At 31.2% G+C, this 25,264-nt stretch overlaps 1 protein-coding gene across 1 annotated transcript in view; it reads left to right on the top strand.

Annotated features, from left to right (window-relative positions):
* LOC105834071 overlaps positions 1–25,264 on the top strand; it is a 110,204-nt gene that overhangs the window by 41,293 nt on the left and 43,647 nt on the right. Inside the window, exons 12-17 of the mRNA XM_036289053.1 lie at positions 1,519–1,791; positions 1,876–11,846; positions 13,242–14,576; positions 14,663–15,017; positions 15,098–15,346; positions 22,667–22,984. Of these exons, the coding sequence (XP_036144946.1) occupies positions 1,519–1,791; positions 1,876–11,846; positions 13,242–14,576; positions 14,663–15,017; positions 15,098–15,346; positions 22,667–22,984 (12,501 nt within the window). The remainder of the gene's footprint in view (positions 1–1,518; positions 1,792–1,875; positions 11,847–13,241; positions 14,577–14,662; positions 15,018–15,097; positions 15,347–22,666; positions 22,985–25,264) is intronic.

Raw genomic sequence — 25,264 nt, 5'->3', positions numbered from 1 at the left:
ATTGACAAAAATCAAAGGCTAATGGTACTTTGCATAACTACAAGCAAAGTTATAAAACTTTGCCCGACAACGTTTTAAACCCAATCCGCCCTATATATAATAATTTGGCCAACAATAATTTGTTGGAACGTTGCCTCGGCGGATTCATCCACAATGTAAACAAAAGCTTTAACAACACGATCTGGAGAATAGCGTCGAAGATAATAAACAGCAGTTCTGAAGTTGTACGAATTACGACTTATATTGCTATTTGTTTATTCAACGGTGATAAGATACATCTTTATTATAAATAATGAAAACAAGGGAAATTGGGATTGGACGAAACACGGTCCAATTCGTAGCACAGAGCGACTCTCAGCCTTTCGTCGATGTAGTCGGACCGGGCACAGCACACGGGAGGCTCATATAAGTCGCTGTCTCTCTAAAAATAAACAAATAGAAGCAAATCTTGTGCAGAAGAGTTCCTTGTATGGTCCAGGAATTGACGATAACGTGTAAGTTGAATAAATTTAGTTTTACAATAGAGTAACCTTCGAAAACTTTAAACGTGTTTTTCTCAAAACCATGTTTTTAAAGTTGGTGACAATGATAACTTGAAAACGGATTAATCAATTTGCCTTTTTTTAAAAAGCTTATAAAATTTGCTTATTGTTGACGTATCTGATTTTAAAAATTTTAATTCTTTCTATTTTTTTTAACAAACAAAAATAAAATTTTTTGCCGAAAATCGACACTCTAACTACTTTAATAGTCCGCCATTTTGTTTAAAATTTTAATTTAAAAAATCGGATACGACAATGACAAGGAAATTTACTCTTCTTTAAGGTGCCGTTTGACTTTTGTCTCGGATGTTTCAGATGAACGGGTAAGGAGATATTATCACCACGGAATCATGCATGCACGGGTAACTACACGATAGTAAAAGTGAGAGGGGAGGGGGAATTTTCAATAAAACCAGTATAATAAAATTTGTATGAGATTTATAAAAGGTGTACTTTATTATGCAAAAAGTCCCATTTTTATAGTTAATCCCTTGGTTTTAATAAACATTTTTTAAATAAAATCTTCAAAATTAACATTTATAAATTTTTTTTAATAAAAAAATTTATAAATGTTAATTTTGAAGAATTTTTAATACCATTACGCACAATATCACAAAATGTTTTCAAAAAGAACAGTAGAAACTACTCCATTTCTATTCCTAGTCTGCCGTGTCAGATTGTCGCACAGATCCTGCTCACTTTCTGCAAACAATCGGACATTAAAGCGAATCAGCACGGTTTACTAGATTACTGCCAAACTGCTGGCATAGAATGTTAACGAAAGAGAGCAAAACTCATATAAATTCAGTCTGCTAGCATTTTCTAAGCAAATTTGTTGCCATTCTGCTAACATTTTGATGAATGTGTATTAGAATAATTTGTTTATATAAAAAATATAAAACATTTTCTTAGCAATTTTTTTACGAATTATGTTTCTAGCATTTTAAGTAAACTTTATAACTTTATTTTATTTTAGAAAAAAAAGATGCAAAAGAAATTCACTCTTCCAATGATCACGAATTGGCAAGAAATCTGTCATTATCAACGATACATGAAGAGCGAACATCTCAGTTGTATGATACACCTCAAACAGATCATTCTGTTACTTTAGACGAACGAGGTGAGGTATCTTTTAGTTTTGATGGTAAGGAAGTATCGGTTAGTTTGTATGAAACGCCTGATCTGACTGAGGAAGAAGCACTGCAGATTGTTGAAATGTACGCCGATCAACTTTCTGAACATGTAACAGGTAATAGATTCATTTAATTTCTGTTAATGCAAAATAAATAATATTAAGAATAACTGAAAGCTAAAAGATTACATTTATGTGTAGAACACAATGTGATCGAGCTACCACCGATGAGATTTGTCAAAGAAACATCTACGACCGGTAATTTGTTAATGGAAGCTGTAGTGATCGATGTATCTCCTGATTATTTTGTTAGCGCGGAAGATGGTGATGATTTACGGACGGAAGCTGATTTCGAAGATGTCTCCATTATGGACGACGTTACACGCGTCCTCTCGTCACCTGAACGTGACTCCCGAGGTTCTTTGAAGAGATCAGCTCGTTATAACGCGGACGAAGACGAAAAAGTTCCTAGTAGGCCACCCCGAAAGAAATCAATGAGTATATCGTCATCGAAAAGCGAAAAAAGTGAACGAGTAGAATCTGAGAGCTTCCACAGCGCACAAAAAGATGAGCTCCCGTTGTCTCCTCTTTCATCTTTAAAGCAGGATGACAGTGACACTTTTGCGGATGCTTTATCTTCTGCACATCTCTCCATCACAGAAAGTCTTATCCAGAAACACATGGCATCGGAACATGGAACAATAGATAATAGAAAACGCAGTTTAAGCGCAGGAAGATCAACCGGTTCCAGTCTAGATGATGGAATTGGTGATTCCTCTTTCGATTCAATGATCAGTGTTCCTAAAAAGAAGCAACGTAAAAGAAAGCAGCAGAAGGACAAAAATAATCCCGAAGAATATTCTGGCTCTAACGATTACGAGCAAAGAAAAAAAAGTGGATCAAAAGATAAAATTGATACAAAGATAGAACATCAACTTATAAAATCAGTTGAGAAAACAGAAATGGATGACAAAAGTGATACCAAAGCGGTAAAGAAATTATTTACCAAAGAAGAATTATTAGGTAATCTAAAAAACGTAAAGGAAGTTAATAACAGCCATATTTCAGAAAAAATTCAAGAATCGACACAAGATATTCTTTCAGAATCAAGAACAGCTCTATGCAATTGTTTAAAATTTTTTGATAAAGAAATGATCAATACAACACCCCAATTTTCTAATATTTATGAGCAAATTAATGATATATATCAATTATTGGAAGCTTCGAGAGGAATGGATGCAAACATTGAAACCTTGGCCAATCTAGAAATACCTATGCATGCATTATTAAAAGAAATTAATGAAATTACATCAACGGAACACGTAAAAATTATTTGTAACATTCTTGAACCATTCATTATTCAGTTGTCACACGTTCTTGACAATCTCGGGTTACTATCTTTAGAACCAACGCACATAATTTTACAAAAACTCAGCGATCTGATTTCTAGCGAAACAAAAGAATTGTCTTCAATAAAATCAGTTTCTGATGGGTCTCGCAATATATTTGAAGAAATTATAGATCCATTAATCAATATTCAATCGATATTTAATGGGATATTAGATTATATTGAACAAACAAAACTTACGATAAGTAAATCTAGTTCACAAGTTTGGACAGCGTCGGATCTTGCATGTTTAAAAAAATTGAGAGATTGTGTATTTCACATAGCACGCGCTGCAATGACGTTGGAAGAGAATAGAACACTAAACAGCTTAATGGAATGTCAAGAACCTTTATTGGATCTTCAATCAATTTTGACATCAGAGAAATGTACTCTTCACAAACTTTTGATAATAAAGGAAATAAATATTGCCATTATGAAATTAAAGAATATCGTTATAACTATATTGAAGAATTCTGAAGATGACGAAGTAATTTCTCGAGTAGAAATAATTCTCAAAATATTAAATGATACTGATAAACAGTTATCAAAATTGGTAGAACAATTATCAGAAAAGAAAACCATTCAAAAACATATGTTAAAAAATTTAAATATTGATCAAAGTTTAAGCAACGTGCATTTTGCTTTGTCGTCAATTTTAGAAAAGCAAAAAGAGCATATAGCCTCATATCATTTAATTACAAGTATTGAGGCATTACGTCAGACAATTGGCTCTTCGGCTGTTACTATTGCCAATTTAAAAAATCCAATCAATGACGAGATAACTCATGAAATTATCAAACTAAATGAGTCGTTATTAAATCTAAAGAAAGATTTATTAATCGAAAAGTACGAACCACAGGAAGAGCAAGTTTTTAATGATTTGATGAATCCTATTAGTATATTAAAAGAAATTGTTTACGATATAATTGAAAACTCTTCGACTGAATTAATAGTACCTGTGTTGGAATTGTTAGAAGATATAGAAAAGGATGCAGCTCTTGTAGCAAAAGAAATATCAAAGAAAAAATGCCAAGAAGAGAATATTACACAATTTGAGAGAGAAAATACCGAAGAAAAAAGTACTTCAGAATCTAATTTAACTAAACAAATAGGCCATTCTTTAGATTCTATTAAAAATTGGTTATCCGCTACATCCGAAGACAGCACAAAAGAATATAAAGATGAAATGGAATCTGTACTGAGTTCAACAATCGAAGAATTAAAGAGAGATATTAATCAGATTGGCACTCAAACAATACATTCTGAATTACCAAGTGATGAAAGTTTGATAGAAGCACTAATTGATCTTCGAGAACCGCTAGTGAGGCTAAAAAGTGCTATTTCTACATATCACGTACTAAAAGATCATTCGATTTTAGGAAACTTAGATCATCCTATGAAATATCTTCTGCAAATTATTGTGGATGTTCTTCGTGAACATCCGGAAGAAAAATATTTACGGTCGATAATAGATATTATCGAGCAAATTAGAAATCAAATATCACTTTCAATCAAAGATACGCTTTATCAACAAGAACTTAAAGAAAATGCTGAAGTTCTTAAAGTGGAAATAGAAGAAGAAGAAGAAGAAGAAGAAGAAGAAGCTGTCACAGCTTTCCAAGAAACCATTCCAGATACTTTTATGGAAACTTCTTCAATTGAAGCCGAATCTACTGTATTACTTACTGAACAAGTTGTAACAAAAAATAATTTCAAAAACATAACTTATGATGTTGTACAAGCTATAAAAAACGAAAAAGAAGAGCAAGAAAAAGAGGAGACTGCAAGCAAATTAATTATGGTCTTGTCAAAAAATTTAGAAAAACTTCAATTGGAGATAACTAATATGTTAGAGGATTTCGAAGAATCAACAACACAAACTGTTACAATTCCTCAATCAAAATTAGCTAATTCTATAGAAGAGTTAAGAAGAACCATTTCTACAATATGCGCAATGACCGTCTATGATAAAGAAACTGGTTTGTTTAAAGAAAAGCTTAATCAGATGGTTTTAGTGTTGACTAATTTAATGCAACCGCTAACAAATGTACGAAATCTACTTTTCAAATCAGATGAGCATGACATTTCAGAACTTATAATACTGAATCGATTTATTCCATTATTGAATATAATAGAAAACAATATAATAAAACAGATAATTGATTTTGTTGGTAAAAATAAAGAAATAGAAAAGGATTTGAAGTTACTTCTCGATACGGTGAAAGAAATTAAAACAGAAATTCCCATTGTAATTCAAGAAATATCATTAAGACGAAAACTTTTGGAATATCTCTGGGACATCTCAAAACCTCTAGAAAGTATTTTAGATCACATGAGCGACTTAGAGAAAGCTGCGGAAGAAACTCTCGAAACTGATGTTGCGAATATTTTAGGAAAACCAATCGCTGTTTTTTTGGAAAGTATTAAGATTACTATTCAGGAAGTAAATATGTTAAACCGACGACAACCATTAATTTTCGAATTACGAAATCTTGTTGAACCCTTGTTAGAATTTCATAGCTGTCTTTCAGTGGTACAAAGCAGTCGAAGAAGTTTAGTTCCTGAAGCTTCTTTATTAGACGAGAGGAAAAATGTTATTCTGCGAGCAGTAGATGATTTACAAAAACAGGTTTGTCACACTATCGAAGTGATAGCGAATAATGAAGAAATTGCTTTATTTAATGAATCTTTGACGCTGCTCAATTCCGCGATTCTACAGGTACAAAAACAAATTGGAAAAACCGATTACTCACGTCGATCTAGTAGTACCAACATTTCTCTTCAACATCGACTTACCAATACATTGAAACGCTTAAATGATGCTATAATAACATTAGAAAAATACGCTGACACAGTTACATATGAAATAGTATCCAAATGTTTGAAACCATTACAAAAACAAATTTCTTTTGCACAAACACAATTTAGTCAAATCAGTAGTGAATTAATTGATGAAGAAGCAATCGTAGAAGGTTTTCTTTATCCGACTAATCAACTTCTGTCAGCATTGAACATTCTGAAAGAGAATGTGCAGAAGAAACCTTCGGCAATTTCGCACAATTTGATAGTTCAGTTTCAAGAACTAGCCGACTCTATCTCAGAACTAAGTTCTTCTTTATCGGTTCACAAAACAAGACATATCCAAGAAGGCACTTCTGAAAAAGCACCGATTGTAGAAACATTTTCTGTCGTTATAGATGTTTTAGATCACGTGAAAAATTCTATAAGTGACGTAATTCAGGCAATTGAGGTTGAACAAAAAACAAGCATGGTTATCACAAAAATAGAAAGTGTCATTGATGAGATCATAGAGGTATCACAAGAAGAAATTGAGAGCTTAACAATGATTACAGAATTACCATTGTCTAAAACAATAGCTCAAGAAGTTGTTCAATCTAAAGATATATCTACAATACAGACACCGGTTTTACAAAACCTGAAAGCAATAATTTCTTCTGAACAAATTAAGGATGATCTAATGGATATGACAAATTGCAAAGAAAATCAAAAAGAAAACGAGAGACAAAAACACTTGACAACTGAGATATCAAAATTTAATTCCGTAATTAGTAATTTAACACAACCGTTAAATGAATTAATTAGATTTATAAATTCTGCTAAAGAAAAACCTGCGATTTCAGAATCTGAGGAAAATAAACGGAAAATACAAGAATTAACAGCATTAATACAAATTCTTAATGATTTACAAGCTACAAATGCTTCTATTAAGACTGTAATAACTTCCTCTTCTATTACACTGTTAGATAACGAATTTTCCAACATAAAAAATATTCTTGCTGATTTTGAACAAGCTATCAATACAGTTAATTTGTTGACTTATGAAGGAATAAAACCAGAATTAAAAGAAAATATCATGACATCTTTATTATTTATCTCCAAACCTTTAGATGCTCTTAAAAATACATTGGTATCTATATGTCAGACAATCAATGAAGACAAATACATTGACAAAGATGGAGAATCATCATCAATCATGAAAGCTTTAATATCATCTATTAATGATACCATTGTATCTTTAAATAAAGTACAAATATCAAAATATGTTAATAGTACTAATGAAAAAATAATGGAAATATCAAATATACAAGAAAAAACAAAAGATATTGAAAAAACAATTGCGCAACCTTCCGAGGAACTTATAGAAGCCATTACGGAGTCTCAAGAACAGGTAAAATGTGATAATACATTGCCATTAGAATTCTGTCCACCTTTTGTGAACGTAATTGAATCAAAAAGCATTGATAATTTACAACTCGTAGACGCAGAATTAAGTAAAACACTTGTTAAAGAAATAGATGGACCAATGAAACAAGATACTGCAGAAACACCACAGCAAGTATCTTTATTAGAATCTAGTCAAATAGAAGAATTACTTATTGAAAAAACGGAAGCAATAAATTCCGTACCAAAACCTTCAGAAGAAGTTGAAAAACACAGTTTAGCAATAGTTGATCAACAAAAGTTAGAATCAACTCAGATATCTGAAAATAGTATAATTCAGGAAGAAACAAAAATTGAAACTTTAAAAACGATTATTTCTTCTCTTCAAACATTGTGTAAATCATTCGATAAAATCAAAGAAATGGAAATTTCAGAATTTTTTGAGGAAACGGTTGCATTTTCGACTCTAATGAAACCGTTACTAAATTTACAATTTGCATTGCCGTCCAATGTTACCAAAAATATTAAGCAAACAATAACGTTACTGAAGGTAACTGTTGTAAATGTTTTGAATGAATTACAAAACTCAATTGATACGGTTCGAAGGCAAGTGCAACTTAATATTACAACTGGAGCCAGTTCGAATAAAACATCGAAGATATTTTCAGTACAAGCTGTCATGGAATCATTAGAAGATTTAAGGATGTCAATTGCTTGCATTCAATCGGATCCAATAATTATTCAATTTATTCAACAAAAAGCAGAATTATTGAATGTTGGTCAGAATGATGAACAGATCTTGATCTTGCAAAATCTTACACAATCAGTGGTGCAATTTGGAGAAAGATTTTTATCAATTATTAATCAAATAAAAGTACAAACTGAACCATCGTTGCAAGTTATTAAACAAGAAGATCAAAAGCTGAACCCAGAAATTTTACAGAAAATTGTTGATCCAATTCATATTTTACGAGAAACACTTTCTCAAATTGAAAATCATAATGATTATAGAGCCACATTATTAGAAATGTCAGAACAAAAAAAAGAAACTGTTCAGTTGGTTACAATGATAGATTCTTTAAGAAAATTAGAACAATCATTAATCATGCAGCAAATTGCAATTGCGCAGGAGGAAGTTTTGAAGGAATTTAGCGAAAATAAAAATTTGTCGGTAAGTGCAAATTTAAAGCCTGTACTAGAAGAACTAAAAAATTCAATCATTGTGGTTCAAAGTCAAGCAATGTTAAATGAAGACATTCCGATATTTAAAAAGTTAAATAAAACGCTAGAAAACCTGAAAATTCCGTTAACAACAGTCGCAGAAATTTTTGATAATACCAATGAAATTACTGAAGCTGAGAAAATATCAACTTTACTATCATTTGCAAACTCAATAAAAAAAATGGCAAATGAACTAGTAGTTGCAGCTAAACAGGATGTAGAAAAACAAATAATTAATGAAAGTTCTTTATTAAAAACAATAGCTATTTCAATTAAAGAATTGCAAAACGCAATATTAAAATTTGAAAATCAAGTATCTCAAACATTAGAAACAAAGAAATCAATAAAAGCTGTTACTTTAAAATGTATGATACAACCATTGCAAGAGTTACAGCAGTCATTCTCAACTACATCTCAACAAGAAACTGTCTTTGCTTTACAACGATTGTCAATCAAGTCGACATTAGATAACTTAAACAAATCCATGGCAATAATTCAAGATCAAATTATGATCATCCAAGATAATTCACTCGAGAACCTAAATGCAGATGATGCAATAACATTGAAAGGTTTTGCGAGATCATTTGGTGATTTAAGAACATCGATGGTAGTTCTACAACAATTAAATGCAATAGAGAATGCTGGTCAGCAGATTGTAGAAATCGAGAATGCGTCCGCGCTGCAAGCATTCGCCAAATCTATTGAAGAGTTCCAAAAATGTTGTTCCGTTATTGTTAAACAACCAAGAGTTATCGAAGCTTTTACGACAAATACAGAATCAGAACAATTAAATAAAATAAATTTGCATCTTATTGAAAATATTATTGTACCTCTACAAATATTAGAGGAGCAAATTTTAACTATTGAAGAAATTTTAATGCATGAGTCTAAAGTTTTAGATGTTACGGAAGTAAAAAAACCAATTACTGTTTTAAGCAATCTTGTCGGTCCTTTGCAGCAACTTGAAAAATCTCTCATTGCAACGGTGCAAAAGGAATATATTGTCGAACCCAATGAGCACGTCCTAATAACTGAATCGTCTTCTGTAAATCTAGAACAACTTGCTCTCCAGCCTATTCTCGAAGAAGTACAAAAATCTATTGCTACTATACAAGAACACGTGATATTAGAGGCTGGAAGTCAAATTACATTGGAAGAAGAAACTGAAAACGCTTTATTGAAAACAATTACGCAGCCTTTAATGGATTTAAAAACTTCTATCGCATCTATTCAGCAAGTAACTGCAATTGCACCTGAATTTTTAAATGAACTCGTGCTACAACAAAGTATTTCAGCATTAGAAACTTTTGCCGAAACTCTTCAAAGTGTGACAGAATGTTTAGCAACGTGCAATCGTCAACAGATAATTATGGAGTCGACAGATACTATTTCCGAAGATGTTTCTTTAAATACGTGGGCAAATGTAATTGATGAATCATCAAAAATTACGCGTCCAATGGTGATCGATCAAGATGCGATTGAATCTCCAATTGAAATCGCAGTGTCAATATCGGAAGATGAAACTTCCAAACTGAAAGCGTTAGCAAAACCACTAACTGAATTACGAGAATGTCTAGCTTTAATAGTTGAAGAACAGAAAACAATCCCGCCATACGATACAACATATTCTTTATCGGAAAAAGAAGATATTTCTTTTATGGAAACAATGATACAACCTTTATTAGAATTAAAACATGCAGCTGCAATAATTATTCAAGAACAAATGGCTATTGAATGTGCTAATGAACATTTATTTGACATCGATGATAAAAATGAATGTATTCTACGTCCTTTGATAGAACCACTAGAAGAATTAAGTCATTCTGTCGCTATAATACAAGATCAAATGTTAATTGAAACATCAACAGATAGATTAAAGAACGATGATATGTTAAATGTTTTGGCTGAACCTCTGTTTGATCTGCAACGTGCTATATCAGTATTAGAAACACGAGTGATATCGCCAGATGTTGAATCTATTCCTGAAGATATAAGCAGTAGCTGGATTATGGAATGTCTAGCGACTCCTTTGCACGAGATAGAGAAATTAATTGTTGATATTCGACAACACAATATAATGGAACCTGGAACTATAATTATGGAAAAGAAGACAAGAACTTTAATTCCAGAGTTGTCCATTATCGAGAAATTAGCGAAACGAATAGAAATAATTAAATCAGCGATATTATGTATGAAAGATAACTCTACCGGAACTGAAGTTCTCAAAATAATTGAAGTACCACTTACTAATGTACAAGAAAATTTAACATTACTAAGAAATAAATACAATTTAGATATTGTTGAAGAAGAAGATATTGATGCTTTCATTGAGTCTCTTTCTAATTTTGAGAAAAGCATTTCACTTATGAAAGAAATGGTTGACAAAGCAGTGTTTGAACAATCAGATATAATGAAAATTGATACTGCAATATCCGCTATTCTTAATATACCATTAACAGAATTAAAATATTCTATCGTGAATACAAAGACATCGACAAATGTATATCTAAACAATTTGGAGAGACCATTAGAACTTATGCAGAACGCATTTGAAACAATTATATCTATACAACGAAACAAAAAGCTTTCAGAATTATCAATGAAAATAATAAATAATATTTCAGATATTAACAAGTCAATCGAGTCCATCGAAAACAAATTAAAACACCAACAGGTGTCGGCCATTGAAATTTATATTGAATGCGCAGCACTTGAAATGTTAACAAAATCTTTAGAGAACATTAAACATTGTATTATACAGATACAAGAGAAACCAAATACTGTTAATTCAATGATTAATACTCTTCAAAGTCTCGAGAAATCTATAGAAGTAATTCAACAGCAATCAGCTGATAAACCACTGACGGAACCGCAACATACCAATTTTGGTATTCTTTCAAAAAATTTAATACCATGTCTCAATGAATTAAAAGAAGCAATAGAAACGACAAAAACATTATGGCATGAAGAAACAGTACTAGATGGATTAATGATTCTTGAAGAACCAATTTGCAAACTGCAAACTGCAATTACCATTATATATGACCAATCTATGAACATAATGCTTTCAACAATAGATACATACAAAACAGCTCTCGAAAAGTCATTTGTAAATAAAGAAATAAAAGCATCTGAAATTGAGATAAGTGTAAAGAAAAATGATAAAGGTAATGGAAAAATGAAAACAGAATCAGGAGAAACTAAGTTAGTAAAAGATACAAATTCTGCAATAATTAATGACACGAACGATAAAGGAGACAAAAAGAAACTAAAAGAAATGGAACAAAAGAAAGAAAATGATAATAAAATATTAACAGAATTAATACATAAAGAAAAGACTGATGAAGTGGAAATTAAAAATGAGAAACAAAAAAAAGAATACGTAATTCAAGAGATGCAAAAAATACATGAAAAACAAGACAGTAAAGAAATGGAACAAATAAAAAAAGAAACAGAACAAATTAAGAAAAATGAAGACATAAAACAAGATAAAAAGGATCATAAAAAAGTGAAAAAAACTGATAGCTTTGAAAACAATAATAAAACTGAAAAAATAAAAGAAATTAAAAATCAGCAAGAAAAAAAGGATACTAGTGAAAATATAAAAAACACAATAGAAGAGTTTAAAGAATCTGTTGAATCTATTGAAATCGAAAAAATAAAAAAAAATAAAAGTGAACAAAAGGATAGAAGAAATGGGGGAGTAGAAGATGAAGAAGTAGAAAATAAATATAAGACTAAACAGGAGGTCATACAAGAGGAAAAAGAGAGAAATAAATATAAGAAAGCTGAAAAATGTCAAAGCATTGAAGAAAAAGCAGAAAATAACGAAATAAATAAACCAAAAGACATAGAAATAGAAGAGCAACCAGAAGAAGGGATAGAAAAAACTGACAAAATAAAAGAGGAAGAAAAAGATATAAAAGATATAAAAGATATTAATAAATTAAAACCAACAGAACAAGATAAAAAAAGAAATGTAACTAAAGAGGAAGAACTAAAAATCCAAGTAAAAGAAAAAGAAACTAATGAAGAAAAACAAAAAAAACAGGCATCTATAAAAATAGAAGTTGAATCGATACAAAAAGAAAATGACAACTATGACAATGAAGCAGAAGGTAAAGAAATAGGGAAAAAGATAGAGCAAAAAATTCTAAACGAAGATGAAAAATTAGAGAAAAAACGAAAAAATATTGAAGACGAAAAATATGCTACACAAAGTCAAAATAAAGATATTCAGAAAAAAGAAGAAAAAGATAATCTGTTAAATAAAGAAGAAGAACAAGAGGAAAGAAGAAATATAGAAAATATAGAACAAGAGAAACAAGAAACAAAAAAGAAAAAAAAGGACAAAGAAATTAAAAGCAAAAAAACTGAAGAAATAGAAGAAAAATTTATTTCAAAAGAAGAACCAACACAGGAAAAAATAAAAGAGAAACAAAAAGAACAAGAAAAAATAATAGAAGTAAAAGAAATAAAGCAAGAACAAGAACAAAAAGAGGAAATAGAAAAGATAATAAAGGAAGAAAACGAGATAGCAAAAGATCAGAAAATTAAAGAATTGGAAAAGAATAAAATTCATTTACAAGAAAAAATAAAAGAACAAGAACCAAAAACTCAAATAGAAGAAATAAGTAAACAAGAAAAAGGATTAAACGACGAAGTAATAAAAAATATAAAAGAAAGAGATGAAAAAACCAAAAGTGAAAAAATTGAGAATCTGGATAATAAAAAAGAGGATTCTAATAAAAAAGAGAAGATAATAAATCAAGAGAAACAAAAAGATGAAGAGATATTAAAAGAAGAACATAAAGAACAAAAAGAAACAAATAAGACTGAAGAAATAAAAGTAATAGAAAATAAACAAGAAACGGCAAAAAAAAATATAGAACAGCATAAAGAAACATCTACGCAGAAAAGAAGTAAAATGGAAGATAAAAAAATGGAAGTGATAAAAGAGGAACCAATAGAAAAAAGAAATAATAAAATAGAAAAAGTAATACAAAAAACATATAGTTGTATAAATGACATAAAAAATGATAACATAAATGAAAACAAAAGAGAATATGAAAAAATAAATAAAAATCAAATAGAAATAAAACATAAGGTGGAAGAAAAATTAAATAAGGAATTCCAGGAATTAAAAGAAAATAAAAATTTACATTTGCAAGTACAGCAAGATCAAGAAAAACCAAATGATGAAAGAATACTTCAAAAAGACAACAGATCGGAATTTAAAGAATTGAAAAAATTAGAAAAAGAAGAAAAGTGGGAACAGCGAAAGTCGCAAACAAGTGAAAATTGGTTATATACAAGAGAAGATTATGTACAAAAAGAGGAAAATATTCATCAGGAGAGAGATAATAATAAAAGACTGAATCAAATGAAAATAGACTGTTTGGAGAAAAAAAGAATTGTAAGACGAACTGAAGAGCAAGATGACTATGTATCTACAGTAGACGAGGAAAGGCACCAGAAAAGAAGTGAGAAAAAGAGAATTCGGAGAGATGAGACTATTAGATTATTATGGGAAGAAGAACAAAGAATTCAAAAAAGACAAGAAGAGGAGAGGTTTAGAAATAGACTGAGAAGAAAAGAACAAATAAGAGACAATGAATGGTCCAGAAAACGCGAAAATGAATCTGATCGTTTTCTTAGGAATACGTTAGAGGTCACATCCAAGTCTAATAGATCAACTTCAATGTTTTTTGATAAATATTATTCTCGAGAACGTACTTTTCGATTTAATTCTGATATTTCAATACTTTCTAAAACTTCCAGACCATACAGTTGGAATAATTCTTTAATGTCATTAAGTGAACAAAAATTCGACATCGATTGGGATTATAAATTACATAGTCCTTCTATGGATAAATATTATTTCGATACAGGATCTTTGTACAAAAAGCGCCGAAAAAGAGACAATCGTATGAATCGTGCGAGATCAATCCGTTTGCTAAAATACAAAGACTGTTCGAGAGGGGACAGCGATGTCACTATTGCACCATATGCGTGCATTCAACCTTTCCGACATACAAAAGAGGTTTTCGTCTCACTTATCGATTTCAACACTTATAAACCATCTAATTACACTAATCTCCGTCAAAGTGAGGTAATTATTTAACATTTTTTTACCGTTTTTAACACTTTAGAAACAAAGAAAGATCTCCTAATGTAAAAAAATATTCATTATTACAGACTCTTTTTTGGAACAAACCAAAGAAACCATCGTTTTGTACAAGGTTGACAAATAGAGTTGTAGGAATTGGTATGAGAATAAGATTAACCTGCACCGTTCTTAGTAATCCAGAACCACGCGTCTACTGGATGAAAGATGATCAAAACCTGGATGCATCAAACAATCGCTATAGAATTCGATACGAAAATGGTATGGCTTATTTAGAATTGCACGATACGCTTCCTGAAGACGCTGGAATATATAAATGCGTTGCTGAGAATACGCATGGCATTTCGACCACTGAATCTATTTTGAAAGTGTATTCCGATTATAAACCCACGAATTTACCTCCAACTTTTATAAAAACTATTAAAGGTATACGTGTACAATTATTATATAAATTTTATTGGTTATTAATTTACGTGACACTATTTCAATGAATAAACTTCTCATAGATACTTATCGATATTTTGACCGTAAGCTGATTTTGGAATGTCGTGTACAAGCATATCCAGTTCCTATAATTTCTTGGCTAAAAGACGGAAAAATTCTTCAAGGCGAACGTTACAAACAGAGTTATCTTGGTGATGATGTCTATCGATTGGAAATATCAGATGCTGATGTCACAGATAATGGACAATACACATGTCGCGTGATAAATGAGCTACACACCGAAGAAACATCTTCCTTTGTCTATATTAAAGGTGATTAAGATATATATATAAACACTGGCGCAAAAAAAAACGAGACAAAAATTTTGACCGATTTTTAGGCAATCTTCAAAGTGATGCAACTTTGCGAAAAAACATCTAAATTACGTGTACTTTTTTTTAAATTAAAGGGCAAAGACTCTACTTTAAGAATCCCTAGGCAAAAGTTTGATTTGTTAAGTGTGAACCTTTTGTATTGCATAAAAACCAAACATGTTTTTTTAATTGAAAAAAGTAAAAGTTTGTTATCATTTTTCACAAGTTTCTCGTTAAAATCTTGCTAATATTAATCCAGCGTCCATGCGACAAAAGGTTCGCACTTAACAAATCAAACTTTTGCCTAGGGATTCTCAAAGTAGAGTCTTTGCCCTTTAATTTAAAAAAGGGACATGTAATTTATATATATATATATAATAAATTAATACAGATATTAGAGAAAAAGCGCTGAATTTTGAACACCACTTTGTTTTTAGATTACATTTTTTTAATAATGGTTAAAAAAACACTTTTGAAAATACGAATTTAAATTAAAAAGTAACTTCTATCAAATAATGCAGTAATTTTTATAATATTGTTACAATGTTTTGTAGTTTTTCAATAATTACACAGGCATATAAAAAAAAGTGGTCGGTCCGGCGGACCAGACTAGTCAATCCTTATGTATTTTGACCCGCTAAGTCTGAATCCGAGGTCAGATTGCTGAATTGGCTCGTTTTCTCCTAACTTAAAAAAAAACACCTTGTAAATGCAGTTTGAGTCACAAATGTATAATCCGGAGTGTGCAAGCTTGCGTAATCACATTACCCATTTCAGAGAAACTTAGTCTAAGTTTATCTGAAATGGGTAATGTGATTACGCAAGCTTGCACACTCCAGATGAAATATGGGTTTTTATTTCTTTAATTAACTAAACGGATCATGTTTCTATCGGTATTCGTACGGTGCGATGTTTAGTTTCCGAGAAATAAATGGGTTCCAATTTAGGAAACTGTTCCAAATTCGGTGTCTTTCCTCTATACAGTTTTAATATTATGCAAGCCTAAACCTACTTTAGTACCCATTATGACAGATTTTGGATATTCCGAGACCAAATTTCTAATACTAAAATAATAATAGTATTACATCCAACCTTAAATTTTTTATTATACGGGAGGATTTTGATAAAGCAAGGAAAGATGCAACAAAACTTTTCTTGTAAATACACTATAAAAATACATGCCACAAATTGAACGCATTTTTATAACTCGGAAATGTAGATCAGCGTACCAATAGTTTAACCTTTTTTTTCCAAAGTCATATGATTATCAGTTCAAATTTCGGCTCAAAAAACTTAATATTTATAACTCAAAACTGAACTTATTAATGACACAATCTCAATCAAGAAAGAGATGGGGGTCTTAATATCAAAATAAACAAAAGACGATATTCAAATTTAACATTATAATTTATTTTATCATTAATAAACTATGAACAGAAATTACAAATATACAGATTTAAAAATAGTGATTACAAAACTATTAAGCTGAAATCATTATAAGTTAAAGAAAAAATATATTAATACAAAAGTGCAGCAAAATAAATATAAAATGTTACATTTACATTTATTACAATTTCTAATAAGATTAAATGCAAGATAGTAAAGTAAAGAGAAGATTTTTTTATTTTTAGTTTAGCTTTTCAATAATAATCATAAATGGAGCGGAAAGAAACTGTTTAGAATATATAGTACATTTTGTAAAAATTACGGGAAAATGATTATTGCCTATGAATGCTTTCACCCGCATGAGTGAACCAAATTACACGAGTTGTACATGTTATTTTTTGTTACAAGTGCATAGAAAGTAGCGAAAACAAGAGAAGATTTAAGAGCGAAGATGGGGGTTTGCGAAAAGCAAAACTCCTCACAAATAAAAAAAACTTTATTTTTAAATAATTTTGTAATAAATTTTTTTTTAATCATATTTGGTAATATTTACTTTTATATATATTTAAATACTTTTTTATTTTCGTGATAAAAGATTTTCTGTAGTCTTTTTCGCAATTTGAATGATTTCTATAAATGTAAGTTCATTATTACTTTTAAATTTTATGACGTTTTTATGACGTAACCGTCGATGTGAAAAGTGATCGAACGTGCTGAAAAAGTCGTGTTTATAGAAAATTTTTGCCACGATTCACGTCATTTATTAGAAGACAAAAATTGTGCAATAATGTTAAAGTGCTGAAATCGACAACTTTAGAAACAAAAAAGAGACACGAAAGAAACCACTTTCGACGCACATGTAAGAAATATAAATTATTTCTGCAGAAAAATGGTTATATTCTGACAAAAAAAGGGACGCGTAATAAATTCTCCATGCAGATGTAACAAAAAATCTATTAAAAACAGGTACATAATGAGTTAATAACCCTTTACATGCACACTTATTTTTTCAACACTGAATGTTTGCCACTCATGGCAATTTTTAAACAACCGTATTTTTTTTAAATATTTATGCTAAAATTCTGAAAAAAATTATTGACCGAGCTTTCGTTGATGCAAAGAGTTAAGGAAAAAAATACTTGGAAGTTGTTCATCCCAGATAGCACAAGGACATCCATTGTATGTCCAATGGATATCCGCTTCTGGACATTCGGACGTCCATTAAGAGTCCAAATAAGGTCCGTCGGACAATCGATGGACGTCCATAGGATATACGTTTGGCACAACTTTGTACGTTCATAGAAAGTCCTTTAATGGACGTCCATGGGATATACGTTTGTCACAATTTCGGATATTCATAGAAAGTCCGAAATAAACCAAATTTTAGACCTATTATGGTTTGATTATTTCTTTTGGGCCTTTTTCAATTAAAGGGCTTGCTACAATAGTGGGTTAATCCACATTTTTTAAAAATTATCGACATAAAGCATGGACTGCGCATTTCCTGCAAAAAGCTCTTGAAAAGTGTCCGACAGAAAGACAAAGAGGAGACATCGTCCGGGTTAATTTTTTTCTTTGTCTAGCGCCCATTATGCTACTGGTTAGACAAAGACAGCGCTTGACCCAAACCAATTGCTGTGTCCCTCTTTTGGTCGGAAAAAGAAACGAAAAAAAAAAACGAAAAAGAAAAAGAAACGATAATAAAAAAGAAAGAGAAAAAGAAACGAAAATAAAAAAACAAAACGATAAAAAACGAAAAAGAAACAATAATGTATTATAACAAACATTTTAAAAAATACCAATAATTAATAGTGTTAATAATAAATAAAAAAATAATACGTATTATTTCATATTATTTCATATTATATCTAAAAGTAGAACAATTAAAATAAACCTTTTGAAAATTAAAAATAATATAATTTATTATTTATAAATTAATGGTAATTAGAACTATTGTAAATAATATATATATAATTTACAATATTTCTTTTAGATTATATAATAAAAATAAAGATAAATTATATAAAAGTAAGATCCAAGTGCGGACATAAATCAGATATCCAGCGTTCTGAATAGAACATCCGTTTTAATTCCAATAATGGACATGAGGACCTGAATTGGACTTAAAATGGACGTCCTTGGAACATCCAGTGCTATTTGGGATGTGATTAGGGCTGTAATCATTGGACGAAATACGATAAGGCTAACTTCGTTAAACTTAATGATATCATTGTAATATACAGAATGAGTCATTTAAAGTATTACAGACTTATATCTCGGAAACAAAGCATTTTGGAAGAAAATATTTCAGACAAAAGTTGTTGTGTTCAAAGAGGGACATAAAATGGTACCATCGGTTTAACCTTAAATAATCGCATAAAGGTCACGTTAAGGTCACTTTTAATTTCTTAAATAAAACACCCTATTTTTTATTTTTGTAGCTTACCTCGAGAGCTTTCCAAAACATTATAATGAAGTGTTTTTTTATTAGGTATTTTTCGAGTTATAAGGCCTGAATGTTACAATACCGCCGGCATTAGCATTACCCAAGGTGTACCGCGTGAGGGTTGCACGGTAGGATTTACACCTCTTTGTGCGTGTGCGTGTGCGTGCGTGCGTGCGTGCGTGCGTGCGTGCGTGCGTGCGTGCGTGCGTGTGTGTGTGTGTGTGTGTGTGTGTGTATCGTGTACTTGTCACAGAGAGAATGACCCAACAATTCGTCAACTTTCCGTTGTATTTTAGGACTTCAAACCTTCTTTGTTGTGTATGTGTATATGTGTATGATAAGCAAAAGATATAATAAAAAATATCTATTTAATAGTATGTTCGAAATAATAACCCTCTACTAAAATACACTGTAAATGTCGTTTTTGAAAACATTCTTGGACACGACCTAACATTTCTGTCACTTCAGTGCAGGCTCAACGAATTCTGACTTTCATATCATTAACTGTTGTGGGTGCAGTTGACAACACTCGATCTTTTATAAAGTCCCAGAGGAAGAAATCTAATGGCGTCAAATCAAGTGAATAAGGCGGCCAATTGATAGTACGTCATCGTTCTATTCATCTTTCGGGAAACATGTAACGGTTTGCCTTTCCCGAACGCCGCGGACAGGCTCGCCGGTCTCCAGGAATCGGAAGAAGGGGGGGAGAAACTAACTTGCGCTAGCCGTTATAAATCGTTTGAACCTTTTTTATTCAAAAGCACTTAACCTACGAGTATGTACAATATTTACAAAGGTACCTAATGGTTTAAGATTCGCGCATGTTGCTAAACGTCGATGTCTGGTTGTGACGGAGTACGGAGCGCGCGATACGCAACATACGTGATTGCGAATCCGCGAACCGGGTTGTACGGACGATCCGACAGCGTCCCGCACGAGACGCCGTAGGCGACGAAGAAAGAAGTCAGGATGTCGAACTCTGACGAGGACGGGGCAGCAGAGAGGCGAGAACCTTTCCTTCAGCGAGGCGGTCAGAATGCCGAACTCTGGCGAGAACCAAACGGCAGAGAGACGAGGACTCCTCCGTCAGCGAAGGTACGAAATGACCAAAGGCGAGAACCAGCGGCGAGGGAGCGAGAACTCCACCGCCAGGATGCCTGAAAAGTCAAGATGACTTGCAAGAACCAGGCAGCAGGGAGGCGAGAACCACTCCGTCGGCGAGGCGGTCCGCGAAGATACCGAGCTCCGGCGAGAATCAGACAGCAGAGAAACGACGACCTCTCCATCAGGTAGGATATAGGACGGGATCCGGAACTGTCAAGTCCTGTTCGCTCCCGACTTATATACCCACCGAGACGACCCCCACGCAGCGTAGTGGAAATGGCTTCCCGTGAAGGAAAATAGACTCTCGGGGAAGGCGTCTGAATACATCAAGTCCCTACTGGTGGAACGGGTGGTCGGCCCTGAGACGAGTGATGTTCGTCACAAACATTTGATTCAGAATTAATCTGGAATACATCGCATTGTGTGGAGATGTATCATCAAGCTACATTCACATGTTTACTCTGACATTTAACGAGATATCTTTGAGTAATTGTGGAAAAATATCATTTTAAAAAATCGAATACATTAGGCCATTTAAATGGCCCTAAAAAAAGTAAAGACCTATAACGCAATCTCTTACAATTCCACACCATACGTTTACGGACCATGGGTGTTGATGCGCAACAGTTCTTATTCAATGAGGGTTTACATCAGACCAGTAATGCATATTATGTCTGTTAACCTGTCCAGTATTCATAAAACTAGCTTCATCAGAAAACATCAAATAATATGCAAAAAAAAGGAAGATCAAATTATCGACGAATCCAATTGCAAAAGTTAACGCAATTTGCAAAGTCGTTTCCGTACAAGTTTTAATGCAAAGACATGTGGTAAGGAAATTTATTCTTATGTAGAATTTTTATGATAGATCTTTGACTTATTCCACTCTCTTTCGAAATTAGTCCGAAACTTACATGTGGATTTAATTGCACATAAGCAAAGATATCTGTTGATGTTTCTTCAGTAACAACCATTGACTATCTATTCCTTTTATGTTGAACGTAACCATATTAAAGAAATCTTTTTTTTAATGACAAAATGCCATATAAAATTTTCGTGGATAATTTGAAAAGCGTTCATTAAACATAATTTCAACCGCCCTGTAGTTAGCCCTCCATTCATCTAAAATTATTAACATGTTGAACTCTTCGAAAGCATTTATTTTGATAACATTAAAAAATATTAACAAAATAAATGAAATTTACCGATAACGATAACGTACAAAGTAATGTGCGTCGTTGCACAGCCGGCCGGCTCGAAAGTAAGCATGTGAATGATAACGCGATGACTATGGCCTTGACACAACGTTTAAACGTCAGGCATCTGCATTAATGTTTTTGTGACACAGCGCGTTTACAGTCGTTTTTAGCTAAATGTATTGTAACATTCAAGCCTTATAACTAAAAAAATACCTAACGAAAGCACTTTATTATAGTGTTTTGAAAAGCTTTTGAGGTAAGCTACAAGAATATGTAATAAAAAGTAGAGTGTGCAATTTAAGAAATTAAAGGTGACCTTAACGTGACCTTCAAGCGATTATTCGGGGTTAAATCGATGGTCCCCATTTGAACACAACTACTTTTGTCTGAAACATTTTTCTCTAAAATGCTTTGTTTCCGAGATATAAATCTCTAACACTTTAAGTTACTCATCCTGTATACAGGACGAGGAAAAAGTATGGAAACTTCTAAATATCTCGAAAACTATGCATTTTAAAAAGAAATGTTTTAGACTAAAGTTATAAAGTTGAAAAAGGTCTATTCACTGATCCTATCTGTTTGACTTTGCATGGCGTCGCCAAAATTAGGACAAGGTTATCTTGAATTTTTAATGGAACTCCCTATTTTTTATTCTATATTCTTGTTGAGACGTTTCCAAAACACTACAACAAAGCTTCTTTTTGTTAAGCGTTTCCTGAGATATTTTAAAATTTATTATGATACTTTTTAATACAAAATATGAAATATTTCGTAAAGTAAAGGAGAAAGATCCGGTCATCTAAGGCAAGATCGAGAAAGAATCCTGCCAGTTAAGGCAAGATCGGAAAAGATCCGGCCAGTTAAGGCAAGATCGAGGAAGGATTCGGCCAGTTAAGGCAAAAAATTTTTGAAATCCTCGAATGTAAAAATGACTTATGTTTATATTAACAAATGTTGACTGTTGCACTTTGTCATATTAGCGTCACTATATAACATCAGGCTACTAAACAAATGATACCACAAATGATTATTAGAATTCGTCAGTTAATAACAAAGATAATATAGATAACCATATTATCCGCACTGGCTATATTATCACCTTCTCCTTTATTAAATTACAAAATAATTTTTAATCTATTATAGATGTACCATCTCCAGAAATTAAATGGCCACGCGACGATCGAAAAAGTCCAATAATACCAAAAGCAAGAATCTTTACGGAAGGTGGATTTTATACGTCAATTGTACCTGAAGCGATAGAAAAGGATACAAATATGTGCAGGACGATCAATATTTATGGACATGTAGATACAAGTACAACAAGTGTAATATCATCGGGCATTGTTGATGGGGGAAAACCAGCGATGTTCGTCTCGAGACCTTCCAAAAAATCAATCGATGTGATTGTTGGCGAAGATATCAGTATATCTTTCCGAATCAGCGGTATTCCTAAGCCACGAAGTAAGACTCGACAAAACAGTTCTTAATCTCTTATATTCCCACATTAAAAACATATTCTCCTTAAAAAGGTCAAAATAAAGTCTTTCAAAAATTTTTTTTAAAAAGACAAAAATCAATTAATGTCAATCTTTGCGTATTTTTTTACTACTGTTTTAGTAATATTTTAATTTAAAAAATATTTCTCTCTCTCTCTCTCTCTTTCTTTCTCTTTTCTTCTCTCTCTTACATTATATTTCGATCATTAACAACTTGTAAAAAAGGCATAAGATGGTTGAAAAAAAGGTAATCTTCTGAACATCAAAACAAAAAAGAACAAAAACTTTTTATTAAAAAAAATATGCCTATTATCGGAACTAGAACTAAGTAAGATTACTTTGAAATTGTACACTAGAAAAATTTTTTAATTTTATGAATCAAGATTACTCGACAAAACTAATCAGCCAGTATAAATAAATTTTTTTGTTAATATGTAATTTATTGTATTTTGTTTTTTATAAATAACAATGATTCTAATAAAATATTTGTTTGTATTAATCAAATAGTTCTGTTAGGTACAGTTTGGTTTACAAAACCAAAACATTTCATTGCTTTGTGAGAAATTTCTTCTTATTTATCAAAAAAATTTTACAATTTTTTAATAACCATACCTAATAGATACATAATAATAATTTTAGTTAAAAAAGACATATAATGTACTTTCAAAAAAATTATGTATATTTATATTGGTAATTATTACGAATCACAACTCTACTTTTAAATGAATTTGTAAATTTTTTTATTAATTTCTATCAATTTTCTACTAACATAACAATGTTATTTAGCGTGAAAGATTGAAAAGACATGTAGTCATTAAGTCAGTTCTGTTTCACATAAGTTTAAATAAGATCTATATTTTCAAAAAAAACTTATGTAAATAATAATAATAATAATTAATAGAAAATAATTTTATTTTTTGTAAACAAGTAAATATGTACCTTATCTCAATTCTTTTAAGTTAACCTAATCTAACCCTAATTCGATTTTAGTCGAGATTTGGTCATAAATATTTAATTGATCATATTGCGATTTCAAATTTAAAATTGTGGCCAAATTGCAACTAAAATTGAGTTGAATTATTATAAATATTAAAATACTTTACGTATAAAGATTCACATTTTTCAAAATTCGATTTTTTTACCTTTCAAAGGAGAGAATACTCAATTAATTTTAATAGATACTCATAATAAGACTAATATCAACTAATATTAAGATTAATACTTAATAATAATTACATATGTATAAGATCGTATATGTGAATTATACAATTCGAATACAGATGGGCGAATAAACAGATCTTGATCCTTTGAAATTTGATCGAGGTCGATAAGATCGAGTCATTCATGCACATCATTAAGAGATTTTATATGTATTTCTTGTATAGATTTAGAAATTCTTTTTCAGAATTAAAATACACATATTAATATCAATCTATGCATTAAATTTTATATTGAGAACGAAAAAAATTTTTCTTATATTGCTCTACTTATCGACTTTTTACGTGTACATAACCTAAATTTTTGTTTTTTCACTTTCCAATTTGCGGAATGCGAATCTTTTTTTCTAGGTCTCTAATCTTATTTCTAATTGCACGATATTATTCCTAAGAGTTTTTTCTAGGGGGCGACGTGATTATTTTATACATATAAACTCTAGATTTTTCGCATAAAGCAAATATTGTCGTTAGATGACTAATAAATAACAATTTTTATTTATTTATCAGAACAAACCGTACATTGCTCCTTTCATTTTTGTGCGTATTTTAATCCTGTAAAAGGATTTTGCATTCTGTTATGCCAATTCGAAAATCCAAGTTCCCCCCAAAAATGTAACTCTGTCACTTCCGGATCCCCTTGGGGGATGCTGGACTGCCTCTCAAACTTGATCGGGGTCGATAATGTAAGTTATTTGTGCACATCATTAATGAAATTTCGTATATATCTCTTCATAGATTTGGAAATTCTTTTTTTGAATTAAAATACACATATTAATATTAATCTGTGAATTGGATTTTATATCGGGAACCAAAAAAATTTGTTTCATATTATCGACTCTACTTATTGACTTCTTCCGAATCTGCACTCACACATACATACGAGATTTTTACAGACAGAAATTTATTGTACTGAAGCGTCTAGGCTCATTTCTAAAAGCACAGAATTGATTTTTTTTGTAATGCAATGAGTGGGACACGTTTTGTACGTACAAGTCTAAAATTTTTATACACAGCAAATGCTTTCACGA

This window comes from Monomorium pharaonis, chromosome 6 (assembly GCF_013373865.1).
Source record: "Monomorium pharaonis isolate MP-MQ-018 chromosome 6, ASM1337386v2, whole genome shotgun sequence".
In the NCBI taxonomy this organism is placed as follows: Eukaryota; Metazoa; Arthropoda; class Insecta; order Hymenoptera; family Formicidae; genus Monomorium; species Monomorium pharaonis.
The sequence above is the reverse complement of the archived record's forward strand: the minus strand, read 5'-3'. Positions and strand labels throughout refer to the sequence as shown.